The 26,676-nt window shown below is 42.1% G+C and overlaps 1 protein-coding gene across 3 annotated transcripts in view; it reads right to left on the bottom strand.

The window, feature by feature from the left end:
- Positions 1-26,676, bottom strand: part of dnai7 (dynein axonemal intermediate chain 7) — a 121,560-nt gene that overhangs the window by 1,185 nt on the left and 93,699 nt on the right. For all 3 annotated transcript variants that reach the window (XM_068058879.1, XM_068058880.1, XM_068058881.1), the window contains 2 exons: positions 8,911-9,069; positions 661-774 (listed from right to left, as the gene is read on the bottom strand). In XM_068058879.1, the coding sequence (XP_067914980.1) occupies positions 661-774; positions 8,911-9,069 (273 nt within the window). The remainder of the gene's footprint in view (positions 1-660; positions 775-8,910; positions 9,070-26,676) is intronic.

The following is a 26,676-nucleotide window of genomic DNA, read 5'->3' as shown; positions in this document are numbered from 1 at the left end:
ACAAATATTTTGTGTGGGGATTGGATAGGAGAGCACTCCTGCCACTCCTGGTCCACAGTGAGTTCCCTAGTCGATTTTATAACTTGCCTTGACCTCTTCTGCTGTGATTCATGGATCAGGTTCTGCATGTGTGGGACCCCCACCCTCCAATCCCCCACAACATGATTTTGAGCCCACCGATGGTGCCATCAGGTGTGAAATTTGAATATAAAGCTGGGGTCAGCTGGCCTGTAGTGGAAAACTTGGTCAATTAGATGATCAGTATAGATGGAATGTTGCCGGGAGAGAATGGAGCAACCTCAGGCGGGTACGTGGACTCACTCTGATCTTAACCCTGCCTCTCCCACACCATTCTTGCTGGGTGAAGGTGAGGTTTATTTCCAGGCCACTAAGAAATTCAAAGAACAAGCACGTTGAAATTAATACACCAGCATCAAAATGCAACGTGTTAAATATTCTATTAAAACTAGTTTTGGAGAATATAATGGGTGAGCTTATAAATGATTCAGATTGCTTTAAATATGCCTTTTAATGGTCATCTGTCCTGATATCTTCTCCTTTGGCTCAGTGTCTATTTTCGTCTGATTGCACTCATGTGAATTGCCTTGGAATGTTTTACTACATTAAAGCTGCTATATAAATGAAAGTTGCTATATTTACCTGAAGCAATATTTCTTCTGGCTCAGAGTATATGTTCCATTTACTGCATCTAAAAGCCATCCCAGAGGTCACAAGGGCCATCTGTGTATACGTGTCCAGCTCTAACTGCTTGTTCTGTGGTACAAAAACACATTTTCAGATTGATCAATACAGACAATTCAGACTATCACCTGATACTTTAAGTAATAAAGTAATTACTGCTTACTCATCACCAACTGTTGGCAAGCCTGGTGTCCTTCCTGACCTGCAACTGACCTTTAATTCCCATATCCTACTGCTGCAAAGACCACTAATTTCTACTAACATGACCTACTGCATTGGATCATAAATGGAGACTGTCCAATTTAGTTCCAGACTCCAGCTTTTTCTCAATAACTCTGAAAATATTGCTCTTCTGCTCTTCCAACTTCAATTCAAGACCTTATCTACACTTCTGTCACTTCCAACTTGATTTCTTGTAATCTGACTCCCATGCTTCACCTCAACTCTGACTTGTCAATTCCCACTAACCATATCTTTCCTGCCCTATACTTTGCTCAGTTCCCCACCATACCAAATCCTTACCAATCTCCAATGGCTCCTTATATCCCAGTATATATGTCTTCAGCTACAAAAAATTGCTGACCCTATTCTGTGAGCATCTCCACTTTTATGCCCTCACAAGAGCCCTTTATTCCAAAAACCTGTAGCCTCCTGAACATTTCCCCCTTCCTCCTCGCCCACTGGTGAGAGCTTCCATTCCTTTGTTCAGCTGTCTCCAGGAATTACTCACCTTTGCTTCTTCTTTCCCTGCCTCAAAGCTTTACCTGTTTGAACCTGATTCTCATCACTTCCATCTTCCCACCCCAACCCCTAACCCACTCTGTGCTTATTCAGTCACTCCTCTGAAATCCATTGGGATGTTTTCGAAGTTGTACGAACAAAGAACAGTACAGCACAGGAACAGGCCATTCGGCCCTCCAAGCCTGCGCCGATCTTGATGCCTGCCTAAACTAACGCCTTTTGCACTTCCGGGGCCCATATCCCTCTATTCCCTTCCTATTCATATATTTGTCAAGATGTCTATTAAATGTCGCTATCGTATCTGCTTCCACCACCTCCCCTGGCAGCAAGTTCCAGGCACTCACCAGCCTTTGTGTAAAAAAAAAACTTGCCTCGCACATCCCCTCTAAACTTTGCCCTCGCACCTTAAACCTATGTTCCCTAGTAACTGACTCTTCCACCCTGGGGAAAAAGCTTCTGACTATCCACTCTGTCCATGCCGCTCATAACTTTGTAAACCTCTATCATGTCGCCCCTCCACCTCCGTCGTTCCAGTGAAAACAATCCGAGTTTTTCCAACCTCTCCTCATAGCTAATGCCCTCCAGACCAGGCAACATCCTGGTAATAAAAACAAGAAATGCTGGAACCACTCAGCAAGTCTGGCAGCATCTGTGGAAAGAGAAGCAGAGTTAACGTTTCGGGTCAGTGACCCTTCATCAGAACCCTGGTAAACCTCCTCTACCCTCTCCAAAGCCTCCACGTCCTTCTGGTAGTGTGGCGACCAGAATTGCACGCAAAATTCTAAGTGTGGCCTAACTAAGGTTCTGTACAGCTGCAACATGACTTGCCAATTTTTATACTCTATGCCCCAACCGATGAAGGCAAGCATGCCGTATACCTTCTTGACCACCTTATCCACCTGCGTAGCCACTTTCAGTGACCTGTGGACCTGTACGCCCAGATCTCTCTGCCTGTCAATACTCCTAAGGGTTCTGCCATTTACTGTATACCTCCCACCTGCATTCGACCTTCCAAAATGCATTACCTCGCATTTGTCCGGATTAAACTCCATCTGCCATTTCTCTGCCCAAGTCTCCAACCGATCTATATCCTGCTGTATCCTCTGACAATCCTCATCATTATCCGCAACTCCACCAACCTTTGTGTCATCCGCAAACTTACTAATCAGACCAGCTACATTTTCCTCCAAATCATTTATATATACTACAAACAGCAAAGGTCCCAGCACTGATTCCTGTGGAACACCACTAGTCATATCCCTCCATTCAGAAAAACACCCATCCACTGTTACCCTCTGTCTTCTGTGACTGAGCCAGTTCTGTATCCATCTTGCCAGCTCACCTCGGGAGGGTTTAAACTAGTGTGGCAGGGGGTTGGGAACCAAAGCAGTAGGACAGCTAGTGACATAAATGAGGACATTGTAAATAAGGCCAGTAGGACTAAGAGGAAGAGCAGGCAGGGAGATGTTGCTGAGCACAGCGGGACTGGTGGTCTGAAGTGCATTTGTTTCAATGCGCGAAGTATAACAGATATTAAGAATCAGCAAAGAATGACTAATAAAAGAGGGAGAAAGTAGAATCTGAGAGAAAACTATCTAGTAAAATAAAAATATAGTAAAAGTTTCTACAAGTATTTAAATGGGAAAAGAGTAACTTATAGCTCGTGTTGGTCTTCTAGAGAGTGAGTCTGGGGAATTGATAATGGAAAACAAGAAAATGGCAGAGGCGTTGAACAGGTATTTTGTGTCTGTTTTCACTGTAGAAGACTTAGAAAAACTCCCAAAGATACTTGAAAATCAAGAGGTGAAAGGGAGCTTCATGCAATCGCCATCACCAGATAAAAGGTTCTGGGAAAACTGTTAGACCTAAAGGCTGGAAGTCCCCAGAACCCGATGGCTTGCATCCTAGGGTTTTAAACGAAGTGGCTGCAGAGATATTAGAGGCTTTGGTTATAACCTTCCAAAATTCCTTAGATTCTGGAAGGGTCCCAGCAGATTGGAAAATAGCAAATGTAAACCTTTGTTCAAGAAAGGAGGGAGACAGAAAGCAGGAAACTATAGGCCAGCTGATCTGACTGTGGTCTCAATCCACTTTCCTTTCTGCCCCCCCCCCCCCCCTTAACCCTTGACTCCCTTGTCTCTCAAGCATTTATCTAAATTCAGCCTTGAATAAATTCAATGATCCAGCTTCCACTGATTTCTGGGGAAGAATATTCCACAGACTAACGACCCTAGAGAAAACAATTCTCTTCATCTCCATCTTAAAAGGGAGACCCCTTATTCTTAAACTGTGTCCCCTCGTTCTAGTCTTCCCCAAAAGAAGAAGCATCCTTCCCATATCCACGCTATCAAGTACCTTCAGGATCTTATATGTTTCAATAAGATCACCTCACATTCTTCTAAACTCCAATGGGTATAGGCCCAACCTGTTCAACCTTCCTTCATGAGATAAGCCCTTCATCCCTGGAATTAGTCGAGTGAACCTTCTCTGAACTGCTAACGCAATTATCTTTTTCACATAAGGAGACCAAAAGTGTACACAGTACTCCAGATGTCATCTCTCCAAGGTCCTGTATAGTTGGAGTAAAACTTCCCTACTTTTATACTCAATTCCCCCTGCAATAAACACCAACATTCTATTTGCCTTCCTAATCACTTGCTGTATCTGCACACTAACTTTGTGATTCATGTACCAGGACACCCAGATCCCTCTGTACCAACAAGTTCTGCAATCTCTCCATTTAAATAACACAGCTTTTCTATTCTTCTTGCCAAAGTGGGCAAGTTCACACATTCTCACATTATACCCAATCTGCCAAATTTTTGCCCACTCACTTATCCATATCCCTTTGCAGACTCTTTAGCTCCACTTGACAACTTACTTTCCTTCCTCCTTGGTGTCGTCAGCAAATTTAGCTTTCATACATTTGGTTGCTTCATCCAAGTCATTGATCTGGATTGTAAATAGTTGAGGCCTTAGCATTGATCCCTGTGGCACTCCACTAGTTACAGCTTGCCAACCAGAAAAAGACCCATTTATCCCTACTCCCTGCTTCCTGTTAGCTAACTAGTCCTTTATCCATGCTAATATGTTACCCCCTACACCATGCACTCATATCTTGTGTAGTAACCATTGATGTGGCACCTTATCAAATGCCTTTTGGAAATCCAAGTGCACCACATCTGCAGGTTCCCCTTGTTACATCCTCAAAGAACCCTAATAAATTAGTTAAACACAAATTCCATTTTATAAAACCATGTTGACTCTGTCTGCTCCCATTATGATTTTCTAAATATCCTGTTATAACCTCCTTAATAATGGAATCTAGCAATTTCCCCATGACAGATTTTAGATCAGCTGGCCTATAGTTTCCTGCTTTCTGTCTCCCACCTTTCTTAAACAAAGGTTTACATTTGCTATTTTCCAATCTGCTGGGACCCTTCCAGAATCTAAGGAATTTTGGAAGGTTATAACCAAAGCCTCTAATATCTCTGCAGCCACTTCGTTTAAAACCCTAGGATGCAAGCCATCGGGTTCTGGGGACTTCCAGCCTTTAGGTCTAACAGTTTTCCCAGAACCTTTTATCTGGTGATGGCGATTGCATGAAGCTCCCTTTCACCTCTTGATTTTCAAGTATCTTTGGGAGTTTTTCTAAGTCTTCTACAGTGAAAACAGACACAAAATACCTGTTCAACGCCTCTGCCATTTTCTTGTTTTCCATTATCAATTCCCCAGACTCACTCTCTAGAAGACCAACACGAGCTATAAGTTACTCTTTTCCCATTTAAATACTTGTAGAAACTTTTACTATATTTTTATTTTACTAGATAGTTTTCTCTCAGATTCTACTTTCTCCCTCTTTTATTAGTCATTCTTTGCTGATTCTTAAAATCTGTCCAATCTTCTGACCTGCCACTAATCTTTGCAGATTTGTACAGTATTTCTTTCAATTTGATACTGTCCTTAACTTTATTTAACCATGGATGATCCTTCTCAACAAACCTTTCTTTCTCACTGGGATAAATCTTTGCTGAGAGTTATTAAATATCTCCTTAAAAGTCTGCCACTGCATCGCTACTATCCTATCTTTTAACATAGTTATCCATAGTTCACTTTAGCTAGCTCTGCCTTCATACCCTTGTAATTAACTTTATTTAGGTTTAAAACACTAGTCTTAGACCCACGCTTCTCCCCTTCAACTGAACATGAAATTCTAACATGTTATGATCGCTGTTGCCTAGAGGGTCCTTTACGATGAGATTATTGATTAATCCTGTCTCATTGCACAGTAGCAGGTCTAGAATAGCCTTCTCCCTGGTTGGCTCTAGAAGGTACTGCTCTAACAAACTGTCCCAAATACATTCTATAAACTCATTTTCCAGGCTACCTTTGCCAACATAATTTGTCCAATCTACATGTAGATTAAAGTCACTGATGACTATTGCGGTATCTTTCTTACACGCCCCATTTATTTCTTCCTGTATATTCTGTCCTACAGTGTAGCAACTGTTAGGGGCCTACAAACTGCTCCCACAAGTGACCTCTTACCTTTCCTATTTCTTATCTCTACCCAAACTGATTCTACATCTTGCTCTTTCAAGCTAAAGTCATCTCTTGCTACTATACTAATGACATCCTTAATTAACAGAGCTAACCCACCACTTTATCCTAGCTTCCTGTCTTTTCAAAATGTCAAATACCCTTCAATATTCAGGTCCCAGCCTCAGACACTTTGCAACTATGTATCTGTAATGGCTATCAGGTCATACATATTTATTTCTGTCTGTGCTAACAATTCATCAGTTTTGTTATGAATGCTGCGCACATTCAGATACAGAGCCTTTAATTCTGTCTTTTTACCATTTCTGCAATCTCTGGCCTTATCTGCTGGTGCACTCTTAAGTTTGTACTCTCTGTCTCTTCTTTCCACACTCTGGTTCTCATTACCCAAATTGCTACCTTGCTCTATTACCTTGTTGTTTCCCTTTGATTTACCACATCTTCTCATACATGATCCATTCCCCCACTAATTTGTTTAAAGTCCTCTCTACCACCCTAGTTATACGACGCACCAGGACACTGGTCCCAGCACGGTTCAGGTGAAGACCGTCCCAATGGTACAGGTCCCACTTTTCCCCGATACTGGTGCTAATGCCCTATGAATTGAAACCCATTTCTCCCACACCAGTCTTTGAGCCACGCATTCATCTCTCTAATATTATATCTCTCTAATATTATTTACCCAACGCCAATTTGCTCATGGCTCAGGTAATAATCCAGAGATTATTACCTTTTGAGGTTCTATTTTTTTAAATTTAGCTCCTAGCTGCTCATGCTCCCCATGCAGAACCTCTTTCCTAGTCCTATCTATGTCATTGGTACCCATGTTGACCTTAACAACCGGATCCTCCCCCTCCCACTGCAAGTTCGTCTCCAGTCCTGAGCAGACGTCCCAAACCCTGGCACCGGGCAGACAACACAGCCTTCTGGACTCTCGTTCTTGATTGCAGGGAACTGTGTCTATCCCCCTGACTATACTGTCCCCGACTACCACTACATTCCTATTTACTGCCCCCCGCTTGAATGGCTTCCCGTACCATGGTGGCACAGTCAGATTGCTCATCCACCCTGCAGCCCTCGGTCTCATCCATATAAGCTGAAAGAACCACAAACCTGTTGGACAATTGGAAGGGTTGAGGCTCCTCCACTTCTGCCTTCTCAATCCCCTTACCTGACCCATTCATAGTCACACACCCCTCTCCCTGACCACCAACCAAATCAGAAGACGCTGTCCTATAGTGTGTGACTGCCTTCTGGAACAAAGTGTCCAGGTTACTTTCTCCCTCCCTGATGCATCACAATGTCTGTAGCTCGGCGTCCAGCTCATCTATTCTGAGCCAAAGCACCTCGAGCTGTGGACACTGCAGGCGTGGTTGCCATGGATTACACTGGTGGCCCCAAGCTCCCACATGCTGCAGCTGCAACACATCACCTGTCCTGCCTTCCTTATTAATTAACTGATTAATTATTTTCTTTTTTTAAAATTAATGCCTCTCCTCACCAGCACTTAGGGTACTAATTTAAACCTTGGTAATACAATAAACATTACTGTTTAAAAATACAACAGTAGACTAACCAGCTTCTTACTTCCCTTCTGCTTCCATGTCCGGATCATGACAATTCAGAACCCCCATAATGACCATCGTCAATGTGTTTAATGGTTCTGAGGAATGTTTGCGTTCCAGTCACATTTTAATATGTACACCAATTTCCTGAAGCATCATTTAATGTACACAGAAGAAAATTCAAAATGGGGGTTTCTCAAGAATTGTTGGGGGGAAATCAGTAATTGCCTTTTGCCTACATTGAGTTTTGCCTTTTTATTCCAAAAAATACAACCCAGATGATTCACAAAAATATTTTCTAGTCCTACCCTAGTAATTTGCAGTTTCCAAGGTTAAAGGTTAAATTTAAACTTGTCATACTTTTTATTTTTCTATTTGCCAACCAATTGCTCAAATAATAATACAGGAGCACATGCTGAATTTGTTCTGATCCCTGAAGTACTTTCAATGTGAAAAGATTTATCAGAGTGCTTCCCTCTTTCTTGTAAAGGGACTGCTTTTTGGAGAGTGCAAGTTTTACTTTCAGTTAGCAGTGGAGTGCAAAGATCTGGAGACATTCACTGTTCCCAAGTCCCTCTTTCATGGGAAAGTAACCTCATCCCCACAAAATACTTTCCTTCCTTTTTAAAGATTCCATCAGAAAATGTAATGCATTGTAACTATTTGCTGCAGTACACTTTCTGCATCTTTTTAACATAATAACATATAATTGTTGGCCAAATGCAAAATGCCTGGATGCTTGGAAAATTGGGTAGCAGAAGCAAATGCATCATGCTATTCTTCTATTTCATATATTAAAAAACCCATCCAATGCTTCTATTGCAGTTTGGGAGCTGGAGCGGCCCCTGAATCCAGTTCCTAGCATTTAGCAGTACTCATAGCTGTGTCATGCTCTCAGCCACATAAAAGTTGGCATCTTAACCCTCTGTAGAATAGAGAATGGCTGCCCAGGGTGTGTGAGGCTGTCATGTGATTGTGGGGTTCAGATGCTTCTTAGTCTTTGGGACACAGCTTTGGGGATTCCGATACCATTTCTATTCGCTGTATAGGTCTGATTGTTCATTTCACAAAATTATATTTTGCATATCCAGAAATAAATTACCCATTCTAGCAGGGGTGTCATTTTGCATTCGGCCAACAATTATATAAATGCAGTACCTCCCTCTAGCTCTGGGATATTGTGGGTTTTGTAAACTTCCTGCTCCTCATGATTTTCAAAGTAGATGAAGAGAGTATTTCAGTAGGCAATAACAATTACAGTTGAGTTAAAATTACAGTTACAAAATTACAATCTGACCAAAACAGCTGTGAGTTCTTTTTTTTTTAAAAAAAAGGTGCTCACCTTTACATTTATCTTAACATATTTCTCTGATTCGGTTCCTGGGAAAATGTTCAATCCTGCGTTTACCATCGAAATGATTAGAGTGGAAGGAGTCATCCACTTTCCCCTTAAGTGAGAGAGATTATCTTCCAAGGGAACGGGGCACAGTTGACACAGGTCCTGTGGGTTTAACAAAAATAATATAATAAAGCAGGTGAGGCAGTGGCATAGAGGCAATGTCACTAGACTAGTAATCCAGAAACCCATTCTAATGGGGACATGTGTTCAAATCCCACGATGGCAACTGGTGAAATTTGAATTCAATTAATAAATTAAAACTAAAATCTAGTCCAACGGTGACCATGAAACCACTGTCGATTGTTGTAAAAACCCATCTGGTTCACTAATGTCCTTTAGGGAAGGAAATCTGCTGTCCTTACCTGGTCTGGCCTACATGTGACTCCAGACCCACAGTGATGTGGTTGACTCTTAACTGCCTCTGAAATGACCGAACCACTCAGTTGTATCAAACCGCTACAAAGCCTAAGAAAAGGAATGAAACCGGACAGACCACCCAGCATCAACCTGGGCATGGAAATGATTCTGGAAAACCCAGCCCTTTCAACCCATCAGCTGGGGGTTTGTGCCAAAATTGGGAGAACTGTCCCACAGACTAGTCAAGCAACAGCCTGACATAGTCATAATCATAAAAGCAAAGTACTGCAGACGCTGGAAATCTGAAATAAAAACAAGAAATGCTGGAAATACTCAGCAGATCTGGCAGCATCTGTGCAGAGAGAAGCAGAGTTAACTTTTCAGGTCAGTGACCCTTCTTCAGAACTGGCAAATATTAGAAATGTAATATTACAAGCAAGTAAAGCAGGGGTGGGGCAAGAGATAACAAAGGAGAAGGTGTAGATAGGACAAGGTCACAGAATAGCTGACCAGAAGGTCGTGGAGCAAAGGCAAACAATATGTTAATGGTGTGTTGAAAGACAAAGCATTAGTATAGTGCTTCTCCCTCCACAGATGCTGCCAGATCTGCTGAGTATTTCCAGCATTTCTTGTTTTTATAGACATAATCATACCTTACAGATAATGTCCCAGACACCACTATCACCATCCCTGGGTATGTCCTGTCCCACTGGCAGGACAGACCAACCAGAGGTGGTGGCACAGTAGTAAACAGTCAGGAGGGAGTTGCCCTGGGATCCCTCAACATTGACTCCGGGCCCCATGAAGTCTCATGCATCAGGTCAAACATGGGCAGGGAAACCTCCTGCTGATTAAAACCTACCACACTCCCCCTCGGCTGATGAATGATGTTGAACATTAATTGGAAGAACCACTGAGGGTAGCAAGGGCACAAAATGTACTCTGAGTAGGGGACTTCAATGTCCATCACCAAGAGTGGCTCAGTAGCACCACAGAGTTCTAAAGGACATAGCTGCAAGACTAGCTCTGCGGCAGGTGGCGAGGGAACCAACAAGAGGGAAAAAACTCCTTGGCCTTTTCCTCACCAGATGCATCTGTTGATGACAGTATTGGTAGGAGTGACCAGGTTATTGCTGAGCAAGTGCCACTTGATCGCACAATTGACCACCCTTCCCATCACTTTGCTGATGATTGAGAGTAAACTGATGGGGCGGTAATTGACCCGGTTGGATTTGTCCTGCTTTTTGTGGACAGATCATACCTGTGCAATTTTCCACATTGCCAGGTAGATGCCAGTGCTGTAGCTGTACTGGAACAGCTTAGCTAGGGGCACAGCTATTTCTGGAAGACAAGTCTTCAGTACTATTGCGGAATGTTGTCAGGGCCCATAGCCTTTGCAGTACCCAGTGCCTTCAGCAGTTTCTTGATAACACGTGGAGAGAATCGGATTGGCTGAAGACTGGCATCTGTGATGTTTCATCTTCATGTTGAAGATACCCACCATCGTGTTGTGTGGTTCTACCGCTGTGCTAAATGGGATAGATTTCAAACAGATCTAGCAACTTAAAACTGGAAATCCATGAGGTGCTGTAAGCCATAATCAATATCAGAATTGTATTCAACCACAATCTGTAATCTCATGGTCCGGCATATCCCCCACTCTACCATTATCATCAAGTCAGGGGACAAACCATGAAGAGTGCAGGAGTGCATGCCAGAAGCAGCATCAGGCATACCTAAAAATGAGGTGTCAGCCTGGTGGAGCTACAACACAGGACTACTTGCATGCCAAGCAGCAGAAGCAGCATGTGATAGACAGGGCTAAGCGATCCCACAACCAAAGAATCAGATCTAAGCTCTGCAGTCATGTCACATCCAGTCGTGAATGGTGGTGGACAATCAAACAACTAACAGGAGGAGGAGGCTCCACAAACATCCCCATCCTCTATGGTGGAGGAGCCTAGCACATCAGCGCAAAAGACAAGGCTGAAGTATTTGCATCCATCTTCAACCAGAGGGGCCAAGTGGATGATCCATCTCGGACTCCTCCTGAGGTCCCCAAAATCACATATGCCAGTCTTCAGCTAATCCAATTCACTCCACGTGATATCAAGAAATGGCTGAAGGCACTGATGCTGCAACGGCTACAGACCCTGACAACATTCTGGCAATAGTACTGAAGACTTGTGCTCCAGAATTAGCCTCGCCCCTAGCCAAGCTGTTCCAGTACAACTAGAACACTGGTATCTACCCAGCAATGTGGAAATTTGGCCAGGTATGTCCTGTACACAAAAAGTAGGACAAGTCCAACCCAGCCAACCACCACCCTATCAGTCTACTCTCAATCATCAGCAAAGTGTTAGAAGAGGTCATCAACTGTGCTATCAAGCAGCACTTGTTCAGCAATGACATGCTCAGTGACGCTCAATTTGGGTTCCGCCAGGGCCACTCAGCTCCTGACCTCGTTACAGCCTTGGTCCAAACATGGACAAAAGAACTGAGCTCCAGAATTGAGGTGAGAGTGATTGTCCTTAACATCAAGGTAGCATTTGACTGAGTATGGCATCAAGGAGCCCTAGCAAAACTGGAGTCAATGGGAATCGGGAAAAACTCTCCGCTGGTTGGAGTCATATCTAACATAAAGGAAGATGGTTGTGGTTGTTGAAGTTCAATCATCTCAGTCCCAGGACATCACTGCAGGAGTTCTCCGGGTAGTGTCCTAGGCCCAACCACCTTCAGCTACTTCATTGAAGATCTTCCCTCCATCATAAAGTCAGAAGTGAGGATGTTCGCTGATGATTGCACAATGTTCAACACCCTTTGCAACTCCTCAGATACTGAAGCAGCCCGTGTCCAGATGCAGCAAGACCTGGGCAACATCCAGGCTTGGGCTGTTAAGTGGCAAGTAACACTGGCACCACACAAGTGCCAGGCAATGACCATCTCAAACAAGAAGGAATCTAACCATCTCCCCTTGATGTTCAATGGCACTACCACCGCTGAATCCCCCACTATCAACATCCTGGGGGGTTACTATTGACCAGAAACTGAACCAGACCAGCCTGGAGCAGAGAAAGGCTATAAGTATTCTTATGGAATCCAGAGGAATCCTCCTGCCTCTCAAGGAAACAGAAAATGATTCAAAGTAACTTAGCTCACTGTGTCTCTTCTGGCCTTGATCTATTTTCTGACTGGTCTGGCCTAGCAGGAAAGCCTGTACAGGTCTAGTGTTAAGATGAGATCCCTGGAATCCAATCTGCATATTTAAACAAGGGTGCCACTGACATTGGCTGGTGTTATTGCTGCCTGCAGATTAAAATTGAAGTTGGCAGGATCAGGACAGGAGACCAGTCAGTAAGTTTCCCACTCTATTTTAACTGACCCCCACATCACCCACCCCCCTCCCCACCTCCCGTACCCTCTCCCCATTCACTGTGTGACCCCATGGCACTTTTCTGAAGAGCAGGGGAGTTCTCCCCGGTATTCTGTACTGGCTAATGCTTATCCCTCAATCATCATCACTAAAAAATCAGATGATCGGGTCATAATCACATTGCCGTTTGTGGGACCTTGCTGTCCAGAAATTGTCTACCGCATTTCCTGCACTACAACAATGACTACATTTCAAAAGTAGTTCATTGGCTGTTAAGCGCTATGTGACGTCCTGTGGTCATGAAAGGGGCTATATAGACACAAATCTTTCTATTCTTTTTCACTTCACAGATCTGCTGACCTGCTGTATGTTTCAAATTTTTTCTGTTGATCATCTTGTGTTAAGACGGTTTTAACATAGAATGACATAGAAGTTATAGCACAGAAACAGGCTATTTGGCCCTGGTGGTCTTTGCTCTGCACAAGCCTCATCCCACCCTACATTATCTAATCCTATTGAGGATCGCCCTCATCCTGAGGCCACCTTTGTGTGAGGCTACATCAAGCTGTGCGTAAAACCCCAGTACGCAAACACCAAGTGTCACAATGTGCTGAGGTTCTATCTGTCCCCGTGTTGCGAAGGATGGGTCTGGCCACATTGCCGTGGAATGCTCCGTCCAGTTGGACCGTGCCGTACCACCTATCCTTTGTGGAAAAGTTTGTGCAGAAAAACATCTTTGATCACCAATCCATCAGGCAGTGGTCTGCGCAGAATGTCCTCAAGGAGATGGTGGATCCTGTCGGGTGGTTCCCCGAGCAGACTGTCAAAGTCATTTGGCAGAACGTCTCATCACCAGAACTTTCAAACAAGGACCAAGACGTAGCTGGGCTGGTGGTGAGAAGGGCCATCCCCATCAGATCCTTCCTGCACGCTCTGAATCTCATCGCCTCCGCATGCTACCCTCGAGGTAGCTGTGGTGCGAAAGAAACTGTTGCCCACCTCCTTCTGGATTGTACCTTTGCAAAGCAGGTGTGGAAAGAAATGCAGTGGTTTTTGTCGAGATTCATCCCGAGCAGCTCTGTAACACAGGAGTCTGTGCTCTACCTTCTATTCCCAGGGACACACACCAAGATAAACATCAACTGCTGCTGGAGGACCATCAACTAGGTGAAAAACGCTTTTTGGTCTGCCTGAAACTTGCTGGTCTTCCAGTGCAAAGAGTTGTCCATGACCGAGTGTTGCAGACTGGCACATTCCAAGGTCCAGGACTACATGCTGAGGGACGCACTAAAGCTTGGGGCAGACGTTAAAGGCCTGCTACCTGACCCGAACCCAACAAGACCCGATGACATGTGTTGGGTTCGGGTTGGGTCAGGTCGCACTTCCGGGTCCGGCTTTCAGGGTCGGGTCGGGCCTGATCAGACATGCTCTATCACAACCTCAGGTAAGTGACTTCAATGGTAATTTACTTTTTGGACCATAAAGGTGGTTTTGCTACAGTTATTTTAAGCTTGTGCAGATAAGGAACAAAATAAAAAACGGAAGGTAGGTTAACTGAAGGTCGGGTCGCATCGGGCACAGGAAAAAATGGAAGGACTCGGGCCGGGTCGGGCTCAGTCTGGGATGGGGTTCTGTCAGGCACGGGTCGGGTCTTATTTGCAGACCGAGCAGGCCTTTAGTAGATGCTGAAAACACTCAATGGGGAAAGGCCACTGTGTAAGGTCCTCCCGCCATAGTGAACCAAGGGGTTGGAACCTGTGTAAAACCCCTTGGGTAGTATGCACCAAAATATGGTTTTGCTGTGTAATGCAAATCTATGTTACATGTAAAACGGAATGGAAGGGTTGTGAGGCAACTCCTGTGTTGAAGAAAACTGATTTCTTTTGCACTTTCTGGAATATCAATTTGGAACAGTTTTGAAATGTTTTAAAGATTTTTATGAATAAAGTATATTTTTGGAGAAATAAAATTGAGGTAAGATTAAAAGTCTTAAATAGATTGATAGAATTCATGATGTTTGGTAACACTGAAAAATCAGGATGCCATAAACTGGTTCGCTGAGGCACTCATGTTGCCATGTTTGAGTTGAAAGTTTAACCATCTGCAACTTGAAGTGTTATATGGGCAGAAAAAGCAACTCAGTTACCAGGTTCCAGTGAGATTTGCACCTGTTAATAATGTATGGTGTGTATGGGTGTGTTGGCTACTATTTTTAATATATTAAAAAGAGAGATGCTCTTCCATTTTCTGTGTTCATTTTCTCATCTACAGTGTTTTCAATAATAGATAAATAATGAATCCAACTGGATTCCACTCTCTCTATGAATGGAAGACATATTGTCAGTGAGCTGCCATTTATACAGTGTGACAGTTGATAAAATACAGTACAAGGTATGGAATGCTGATTGTTAAACATGCATTATTAGCTGGTTTATGAATTCAAATATTTAGCACTACAATTGATTAAGTGATGTTAGAATGTACACAATAAGCTGCTCCTATGTTACAGGGTTGAGTTATGTTTCATGTGCAGGATTTTGTTAAAATATTTTTTAAATTCAATTTTATCACGTACTTCATTTGAAAAAGCACAATTGTCTTAAATTAGTGCAGTGACTGGTTGTGGCTGACTTTCTCAAGGCACCAAGATTGTAACTCAGGTGGGGCAAATGTGAAACTTCTGAGAAGAGATCAGACATTTCCCTATAGGCAAAATGGAGAAAAAGTGAAAGATAAGCATCCCAGTTAAAAGTAGGCTATATGAGAACAGCAGGTGGGCCTAGCCATTGTGTGAAGAATGTGCACTCATTTAAAAACAAATGTGCATTTCTTAAAATTAAAGAAGACAACATACCGCAAAAGAAATAGGAGCAGGAGTAGGCCATTCAGTCCCTCATGGCTGATCTGTCCCAGTCCTCAACTTCTCTTTCGGGCCTGCTCTGCCTAACCCTCAACTCCCTGAGATTTCAAAAATCTATCTACCTCCTCCTTAAATACATTTAGTGACCTAGCCTCCACAACTCTCTGAGTCAGAGAATTCCAGAGATTCACCACCCTGAGAGAAGAAATTCCTTCGCTTCTCAGTTTTAAATGTGTGGCCCCTTATTCTGTAATTATGTCCCCTAGTTCGAAATTCCCCCACTAGTGGAAACATCTTCTCAACATTTAGCCTGTCGAGCCCCCTTAAAATCTTACATGTTTCTATAAGATCGCCTCTCATTCTTCTAAACTCCAATGAATAAAGGCCTAAGCTGTTTAGCCGTTCTTGATAAGACAACCCCTTCATCCCAGGAATCAGCCTAGTGAACCTTTTCTGAACTGCCTCCAATGCTAGTACATCCTTCTTTAAATACAGGGACCAAACCAACACCCTGTACAGTTGTAACAAGACTTCCCTATTTTTAAACTCTAACCCCATAGCAATAAAGGCCAAAATTCCATTTGCCTTCCTAATTACTTGCTGCACCTGCATGTTAACCTTTTGTGTTTCATGCACAAGAACACCCAGATCCCTCTGTACTGCAGTATTTTGTAGTCGTTCTCCATCTAAATAATAATCTACCTTATTATTCTTCCTACCAAAGAGGATGACCTCACACTTTCCCACATTGAACACCATCTGCCAAATTTTTTCCCAATCACTTAACCTATCTATATCCCTTTGCAGATTCTTTGTGTCCTCATCACAACATGCCCTCCCACCTATTTTTGTATTGTCTGCAAATTTGGATACACTACACTCTGTCCCTTCCTCTAAGTCATTAATATAGATAGTAAATAGCTGAGGCCCTAGGATCGATCCTTGTGGCACCCCACTAGTTACGGCTTTCCAACCTGAAAAAGACCCAGTGATCCCGACTCTCTGCCTTCTGTGTGTTAGCCAATCCTCAATCCATGCCAACACATTACCCCCAATACCCTGAGCTCCTATTTTGTGCAATAACCTTTTATGTGGCACCTTATCAAATGCCTTCTGAAAATCCAAATACACATCTATTGGTTCCCCTTTATCCACTCTGCTTGTTATATCCTTAAAGAACTCTAGCAAATTTGTCAAACATGATTTCCCTTTCAGAAAACCATGTTAACTCTGTTTGATTTCGTTATGTTTTTCTAAATGTCCTGCTATTTCTTCCTTAATAATGGACTCAAGCGTTTTCCCAATGACTGATGTTAAGCTAACTGGTCTATAGTTTCCTGCTTTCTGTCTCCCTCCTTTCTTGAATAGGGGTGTTACATTAGCGGTTTTCCAATCCGCTGGTACCCTACCGGAATCCAGTGAGTTTTGGTATATTATGACCAATGCCTCCACTATCTCTGCAGCCACTTCTTTTAAAACTCTTGGGTGCAGGCCATCAGGTCCTGGTAACTTGTCTGCCTTTAGTCCCATCAGTTTGTCCAGCACCTTTTCCCTCATGATAGAGATTCCTCCCTCCCATTTACACCTTGTTCATCTATTATTGTTGGGATGTTTATAGTGTCCTCCACCGTGAAGACTGATGCAAAATATTGGTTTAAATTTTCTGCCCTTTCCCTGTTCCCTGTTATTAATTCCCCAGTCTCATCCTCTAAGGGCCCCACACTTATTTTAGCCACTCTCTTCCTTTTAATATACCCATAGAAGCTCTTACTGTTTGTTTTTATATTTCTTGCCAATTTACTCTCATAATCAATTTTCTCCCTCTTTATTAGTTTTTTAGTGATCCGCTGCTGATTTCTAAAAACTTCCCAATCCTCTGGCCTACCACTCGTTTTCGCCACATTGTACGCCTTTGCTTTTGATTTGACACTCTACTTAACTTCCTTTTGTTATCCATGGGTGGTTCATCATTCTCTTCGAGTCCTTCCTTCTGATTGAAATAAATGTTTGCTGAGTGTTATGAAATATCTGCTTAAAAGTCTGCCACTGCTCATCTACTGACTACCCCTGTAGTCTATCTTCCCAGCCCACTTTAGACAACTCTTTCTTCATACCTCTGTAATGCCCTTGTTTAAGTTGAAGACATTGGTTTGAGACCCGAGTTGCTCAGAATATAAAATCCCCAGCTGAATTATTGAATTTATTTTCACAGGAAGCAGCATTATGTAAACGTAATCATACTTTCAGGGTGAAGTAAATACCACAATTTGCTCGTAAAACATCTCATTTCTGAATAACCTTTCCTACGATGATTTTTAATAACGTAAACCTAACTGGAAGGTTTTGTGTTGCATCAAACTGAAAGGCAAAAATATCTTACTCAATAGAAAAGATTCAAAAATATTAATGGATAAAGGGCAGTTGGTTCTGGAAATGGGTCGCATTTATATATAAAGTGCAAAGTGTGTGTCAAGGTCCTGTAGTTTTTTTTTTAGGAATATGCGGTTTGCCTTTAAGGCTTGCAAGGAATCAGTATTGCTTTAAGAACCAGCAAACCTTAGGAGTTATAGGAAGGTGCATTTTCGTTGCCTTAGAAACAGCCATTTGGAGACTGCGATTCAAAGGGTGCATTCTTGATACCATGGAAACAGCCACTGGGAGTGAGTCTTATGCGACACATTTGTTACAATTCAGTTTTGAACTGGCTTTTTAGTTGAAGACAGTTTGTTCTAACAGAATACACAGACTGATGACACAGCTGTGATGACAGCACCCGGAAAAAGAACTCTCAACCATTTAAACTTAAGAAATAGGATTTTTAGTCTGTTTAATTATTATCTACCAAAATTCAAAAAAAAAGTCAAGCCAAGACAGAGATCTCTGGTAATTTAAATTGAAGAGAGGGAAGTTAGACTGTGACAATCTTTTATCCCTCAAAAACTATAAAGTCAGATTTAATCTGTTGAAAGTGTTTGCAAGTCATTAATTGTTGAAATTCGCTGGAGAAGGAAAGCAACATTCTGTGAGGACTTCGAGCAACATCCTGTGAGGACTTTAAACAAGATTGTGTGAGGACTTTGAGCAACATTGGACTGTAAATTTGCAAGGACTCTAATTTTTTTCTATTTTAAATGTTGTTTATTTCTTCATAGAGTTTAAGAATTTAGTTCTTCTAATTAAAGAGTTAATTTATTGATTTATAGACACCTGGTTTGGTTAGCCTCATTCGGGGGTTAATAGATGGTACAATTTGGCTGGGTCTTTCTTTAATTTGGAAAGTTTTAAATGATTTGTTAGCCGATCTATGGAGCGACGGGATTGAATTAACAATGCGTGGGTCCCACCACAATCAGAATCCTATATTTCGATTGGGGGCTTTGACAGGAGCGGTTGGTCGTAACATATTTCTTGGGGGCTCGTCCAGGATTTGAATAACATATTAATTGGGTTTCTGGATTTGATTCATATCTTAATTGGGCGGGCTTGCTTGCAGTTGAATCATATTTAATTCAATGGCTCGCCTCTGGGATCAGAATCAGACTAATCTGGAGGGCTCACATTTGGAATCATAATAATTACTCGTCTCTGGGATAACATATTTAAATTGGGGTCTTGTGTTTGGCATCAGATTAATTGCACTCGAGTCTGGGATCTTATCAGTTGGAAACTTGATTGTTGGGATCTAAATCTGACACCAATTACAAAGAAATTAAAAGAACCAGGTCTCTTGTATAATAAGATACAATCTATATCATTGCAATGGCATTAGTGGTTGTAGCAGAGTTTTTGGGAAAGCAGAATGTTTCCCTGAGTGACTTGATAATTTTAACTCAGAACAAATTAAAAGAATTGGCAGCGAAGTTGGGGTTGGAATTGAAATCAGGTGCCAAAAAAGCAGAGATAATTGACATAATAGCCAAACATCAGAAATTGGTAGATGATGATGATGATGATGGTAATACAGATGAAGGGCAATACAAAGAACAAGAAAGCGAATACGAGAGACATGAAGGTCTGAGACTGATGCAGTGGAATTGGCTAGGATTCAGTTAGAAATGAAAAAACTGGAGCTTCAGCAGGAAAAAGAAACAAAGAAATTTGAGGCAGAAAAATAAATTAAGAAAACTTGAATTGGAAAAAGAAGAAAGGGAAAAAGAAAAAGCAATCGCAATAAAAAAAAAACCTGAATTGGAGGAAAGGGAGAAAGAGAGAGCATTTCAGAGAGAAAGTGAAAGAGAAGAGAGGGAATTTAGGCTAAAAGAGATGGAACTAAGACAAAGGGGTAGTCTTAAATCCAGGGAAAATTCAGGTCAGAAAGAATCTGAATTTAGATCAGGACCCAGCGAGAAGTTGTTTAAATTTATACAGGCTCTTCCTAAGTTCAAGGAAAGGGACGTAGAGGCATTTTTCATATCTTTTGAAAAAATAGCCGAACAGATGAAATGGCCGAAAGAAAGATGGACACTGCTTATTCAGGGCAGGGTGGAAGGCAGAGCTCATGAAGCTTATGCCATGCTTTCTGAAGAGGCTTCTGCAGATTATGAAATGGCAAAAAAGGCTATTCTCGCTGCATATGAGTTAGTCCCTGAAGCTTACTGTCAGAAGTTTAGGAACTTATGGAGATTGACTGGGCATCCATATTTAGAATTTGAGAGGGTGAAGCAAATTACTTTTGACCGTTGAATATGGGCATTAAAGATAGAAACCACATATGAGAACATTTGAAAATTGATTCTCTTAGAAGAGTTTAGAAACTCCATTCCTTCAGTAGTGAGAACTCATATAGATAACCTGAAAGTTTTGACAGCTAGGCAAGCAGCAGAGATTACTGATGATTTTGAGCTTGTGAATAAGCCAACCTATTTTGTCCGTCACCCCCATAAACCCGAGAAGTATGGAAAGTGGGAGAGTGAAAGGAAGGCAAGTAGAGGGGACAAGAAGGAACAGCTGGGAATGCCCCAGGATCACCTCTTCAGGTCAGAAAGGAAGGTGCTAAGGGTAGAAATGAGGTTCGCAAGCCAAAGTGTTATCATTGCAACAAAACGGGTCACCTTCGTTCAGAGTGCTGGAAATTGCGAGGTAAACCCATAGGACTTGTTGGGGTACGCAAAGTTAGTGCAGAGGAAACGACTCTGACTGAGAGGATAGCAGACTAGGCTATAGTGAATGTGAAGCCAGATACTTAAACTAAGAGGAGTGTAGAGGTTAAGAATAAAATACCTGAGAGTTATAATGAATTTTTGTCAAAGGGGAGCGTAACTCCGTATCCTGTAAGTGAGGCAGGAAAACCTATAATTATACTCAGGGATACAGGAGAGACCCAAACACTCTTGCTGGGGAAAGATATGAGGTTTCCATCAGAGAGCGCCTTGAACGCTAAAGTTTTAGTAAATGGAATTGGTGGGGAGTATATACCTGTACCTTTGTATAAAGTACGCCTAGAGAGTGACCTAATAACTGGGTAGTAACTGTAGGTGTTGTCCACAGTTTACCAGTAAAGGGAATTGATCTACTCCTAGGAAATGATTTGGCAGGATCAAAAATATCAGTTTCTCCTATGGTTACAGAGGAACCATGTGAAATTAAGGAAACGGAGCAATTACAGGAACAAGTTCCGGGAATATTTCCTACGTGTGTAGTCACCGGAGCAATGGCTAAACAGAATCCATTTTTGGAGGTAAAAGGGGCACCACAAATAGATAATCAGGCATCTGAAACCTCATTTTGGGATTTAGATAATCCAAATGAGATGTTTAACAGATCGTCTATCATTGCAGCACAGCAAGCTGATCCAGAGATCTACCAAATAGCACAGACAGCTCTGTCAGAAGCTAAGGTGAAAGGAGTTCCGGAAAGCTATTGTATGGCAAACGGGGTTTTGGGGAGGAAATGGAGACTGCCTCATAGACCTGCTGACAAAGACTAGACAATTGTTGAACAGATAGTGGTACCACCTAAGTATCGCCAAGGATTATTAAGGTTAGCACACGACATTCCCTTTTCAGGAAATAGGGGAATTCAGAAGACTAAATCACACATAAGCAAACATTATTAATGGCCAGGTCTTACAAAGGATGTGAGACAATTTTGTAGGGCATGCCACACCTGTCGGTGGGAAAACCACAACCTACCATAAAACCAGGGGATAAAGTATTAGTGTTGTTACCATCACAAGGAGAACCAGTGAAAGCACAGTTCAGTGGCCCATATAGAGTAATCAAAAGAGTGGGTAAGGTAGATTACTTGATTGACACCCCTGATCGCCGGATGAAGAAACAGTTGTGTCACATTAATTTACTCAAACTATATTGCCGCAGGGAGGAGGATAAGCCAGTACAGGTATGTCAGGTAATCGGGACTGTGGAGAAGGAAAAGGATAGTGAGGATGAGGCAGAAGTAGGCCTAGGAAATTTTCAGATTGAACCTCCAACTATTCCATCAATGAATGTCGAATGACTAGGAAAATTAAACAATAAACTTTTACACTTAGAGGCAAAACAGCGTGAAGTCCTAACCAGGGTTTTCACGATGTTTCAAAAAGTTTGTAGGGATAAGCCAGGATATACAACCTTAGCCACACATGATGTGGGTATAGGGAAAGCCATTCCTTTAAAACAACATCCTTGTTGCTTAGGTCCAGACAGGCCCAAGTGGAAGCAGAGGTACAATGCATGCTGAAGGGCAGCTTAGATGAACGTAGTCAGGATAGCTGGAATTCGCAGATGGTCTTGATGATTAAATCTGGTCGGACGGCTCAAACTTGCATAGACTCTAGAAAAGTCACTGTGGTAAAGAAGGCAGACTCCTACCCAAATTCTCATTTAAAGGACTATATGGACAGAGTGGGCAACACAATGTGTCTTAAAGAGACAGATGTGTTGGAAGGATACTGTCAAATTCCTTTGACACCCCAGGGTAAGAAAAAATCAGCTTCTGTTACACCGGACAAGGTTTTCCAGTGTCAAGTGATGCCACATAGGTTAAGGGGTACTCGAGAAACTTCTCAGAGAATAGTGAACCCAGTAGTGGTCAGTGCTCCTAGCTGTGCAGCACCTGGCTGAGGTGATGGACAGTAGGGACACTTGGAAGGAAAACACAAAACAATTGGAATACTATGCTTGTAAATTTGAAATGAGTTAATTGGAACAACCTTTTGAAAATTTAAAGCCGAAATGTTTTGGTGGAACTTGTTGCTGTAGTCTAAACAGTTTTTCTTTAGAAATGTGTATATCTGTAAATGCGTGAAACAAAAGTTAGCATTTTTTCAATTTGAATTTTTTTTTACCCATTGTAATGAAACGCATTTCAGGAATGGTGTTACATTCTGCTGGGGCGGAGGTGTCATGGTCCTGTAGTATTTCTTCGGGAATATGTGGTTTGCCTTTAAGGCTTGCAAGGGATCAGTATTGCTTTAAGAACCAGCAAACCTTAGGAGTTATAGGAAGGTGCATTTTCATTGCCTTAGAAACAGCCATTTGGAGACTGCGTTACAAAGGGTGCATTCTCGATACCATAGAAACAGACACTTGGAGTGAGTCTCATGCAATACATTTGTTACAATTCAGTTTTGAACTGGCTTTTTAGTTGAAGACAGTCTGTTCTAACAGAACACACAGGCAGACGACATAGCTGTGATGACAGCACCTGGAAAAAGAGCTCTCAACCATTTAAACTGAAGGAATAGGATTTTTAGTCTACTTAATTATTATCTATCAAAATTTTTTTAAAAAGTCAAGCTAATTCAGAGATCTCTGGTAATTTAAATTGAAGAAAGGGAAGTTAGACTGTGACAATCTTTTATCCCTCAAAAACTCTAAAGTCAGATTTAATCTGTTGAAAGTGTTTGCAAGTCGTTAATTGTTGAAATTCGCTGGAGAAGGAAAGCAACATTCTGTGAGGACTTCGAGCAACATACTGTGAGGACTTCGAGCAACATCCTGTGATGACTTCAAATAACATTGGACTGTAAATTTGCAAGGACTCTAATTTTTTCTATTTTAAATGTTGTTTATCTCTTCATAGAGTTTAAGAATTTAGTTCTTCTAATTAAAGAGTTAATTTATAGATTTAAAGACAACTAGTTTGGTTAGCCTCATTCGGGGGTTAATAGGTGGTACAATTTGGCTGGGTCTTTCTTTAATTTGGAAAATTTTTTATGATTTGTTAGCCGATCTGTGGAGCGACGGGATTGAATTAACAGTGCGTTGGTCCCATCACAATCAGAATCGTTTATTTTGATTGGTGGCTTTGACAGGAGCAGTCGGTCATAACAATACTTTCAGGGTGAAGTAAATCCCAAAATTTGCTCGTAAAACATCTCATTTCTGAAACAACCTTTCCTACGATGATTTTTAATAATGTAAACCTAATGGAAGGTTTTGTGTTGCATCAAACTGAAAGGCAAAAATATCTCACTCAATAGAAAAGATTCAAAAATATTAATGGGTAAAGGGCAGTTGGTTCTGGAAATGGGTCTCATTTTATATATAAAGGCAAAGTGTAAATTACAATATTTATGGGGGTCAAACTTACAGCCTCTTACAAAGTAATCAAAAACATAATAGCACTGTATTGCAAGCAATCAAGCTGCAAACTGAGCATTCCAAAGCCTGTTCAAGAAATGAAATTGTTCGATATCCTGTCAAAAAACAGCATTCTCACTGACAACCCAACCACTTTTATGAAATGGGAAGAGCTCCATTCCAAGCCCTACTGTCAGCTTGATAAAGCGCCATGAAATTGCATCTAACTGTACAAGAAAATATGTCTCAACTACTTATACAATAATTATTAGAAGTCGTGTATATAGCATGCATTTATTTCATCTTGGTTCTTGCTACAATTTTTCAATCACACTCCTGCCTTTGGTAATTTTGCTGCAATCATTTTCTGTCATGTTTTGTTCATTAACTTAAAGTAAAACTGCAGCAAATCAGCGAGTAGTGATATACAAATCAAAAGTGAGGAACCCAGGTAGAAAATTATCAATTTTCCTTTGACACCCCAGGGCACAGTGGCGCAGTGGTTAGCACTGCAGCCTCACAGCTCCAGGGACCCGGGTTCGATTCTGGGCACTGCCTGTGTGGAGTTTGCAAGTTCTCCCTGTGTCTGCGTGGGTTTTCTCCGGGTGCTCCGGTTTCCTCCCACAAGCCAAAAGACTTGCAGGTTGGTAGGTAAATTGGCCATTATAAATTGTCATTAGTATAGGTAGGTGGTAGGGAAATATAGGGATGTTTGGTAGGAATATGGGATTAGTGTAGGATTAGTATAAATGAGTGGTTGATGGTCGGCACAGACTCGGTGGGCCGAAGGGCCTGTTTCAGTGCTGTATCTCTAATCTAATCTACTAGAGATACACAAGTTACCAAAAGTAACGACACAGGTTAATAAGACCATTGTAAAATAAGCAAACTACTAAGGTTCTAGGGGGATAGAAATGAAAAGCAGGGAAGTTATCCTAAACTTGCATAGACCCTTGGTTAGACCACACTTGGAGTTCTGTAAACAGTTCCTGTCTCCATATTATAAAAAGGATATAAAGGCACTGAAGAAGGTGCAAAAAGGATTTACAAGGAAAACAACTGACATCAGAACTAAGAGCCTAGCAAGAAAGATTGAAGAGGCTGGGGCTCTTTTCTGTAGAACAGAAAAGGCTGAGGGGTGATAGAGGTCTTCGTCATGCATGGAAGGAGCCATGATTAAATAGATGATGAAATGGAAGACTTATTAATTTAAAAATCAACTACTAAACAATATCACAAGAACATGGACATTTATACACAGTCAACATGGAGTAGCGGCCATGTGATCCCTCCTGTACTGGAAATCCACAAATACATCTGCAAAGATGAGTTTCATTAACCTCATCTGAAATAGCTCGAGGGAGAACCCTTTTGAAATTGAAGGGAGCTATTGTATATTAACGATGTTGATTGACATAAATGGACGAACAGAGGATGCTGGAGACAGTCTGACTCATAGCCAAACCAAGATGACTAAGGTGTGAAGCAGCAACATCATAATAGAATGATTCCCATTCAAACATCAAATAGTTTTGGTTGCAGCAGCTTGGACAGAAGCAGAGGTACGGAGCGAACTCACAGCTGGGAGGTCAATTTCAGTGTAAGTTAAAAGTTAATTCCCTTTTGTTTTCGGAGGACCAAGGGACTGCTGGGTAAGTGAAAACTATATATTTGGGTGGTTTAAAATCAATTTCTTTTAGTTTTGGTTGCAGCAGCTTGGACAGAAGCAAAGGTACGGAGCGAACTTACAGCTGGGAGGTCAATTTCAGTGTAAGTTAAAAGTTAATTCCCTTTTGTTTTCGGAGGACCAGGGGACTGCTGGGTAAGTGAAAACTATATATTTGGGCAGTGGCTGTACCCGAGACACTACACGTGTAGTGTCTCCCACCCACACTCCTCCTCTAACCAAAAAAAAGGACTCTGGTGTGTTGATAAGGTAAGCTTTTTATTTAAAAAGTTCTGTCCATCGGATTGCTAAGCTAACAAGTTTTGACTTTTTTTTGGGGGGTTTTCAGTAGATTTGTTGGGAATTTAGAATAGTGGGAATGGAGGTTAAGGCAGTTGTATGTTCCTCCTGCAGAATGTGGGAGGTAAGGGTCGCCAAGAGTGTCCCTGCTGACTGCATCTGCGGGAAGTGCACCCAACTCCAGCTCCTCGAGAACCGCGTTAGGGAACTGGAGCTGGAGCTGGAGCTGGATGAACTTCGGATCATTCGGGAGGCGGAGGGGGTTATTGAGAGGAGTTATGGGGAGGTAGTCACACCTCAGGTAAAAGAAGTAGGTAGATGGGTTACCGTCAGGGGAAGGAGAGGGAACCAGCAGGCAGTGCAGGGATCCCCTGTGGCCGTTTCCCTCAACAACAGGTATACCGTTTTGGATACTGTTGCGGGGGACGACTTACCAGGGGTAAGCAATGGGGTACAGGTCTCTGGCACAGAGTCTGTCCCTGTTGCTCAGAAGGGAAGGCGGAAGAGGAGCAGAGCATTCGTCATTGGGGACTCCATAGTTAGGGGAACAGATAGGAGGTTCTGTGGGAACGAGAGAGACTCACGGTTGGTGTGTTGCCTCCCAGGTGCCAGGGTTCGTGATGTCTCGGAT

This window comes from Heterodontus francisci, chromosome 27 (genome assembly GCF_036365525.1).
Source record: "Heterodontus francisci isolate sHetFra1 chromosome 27, sHetFra1.hap1, whole genome shotgun sequence".
In the NCBI taxonomy this organism is placed as follows: Eukaryota; Metazoa; Chordata; class Chondrichthyes; order Heterodontiformes; family Heterodontidae; genus Heterodontus; species Heterodontus francisci.
This window is presented reverse-complemented; position numbering and strand designations above follow the sequence as displayed.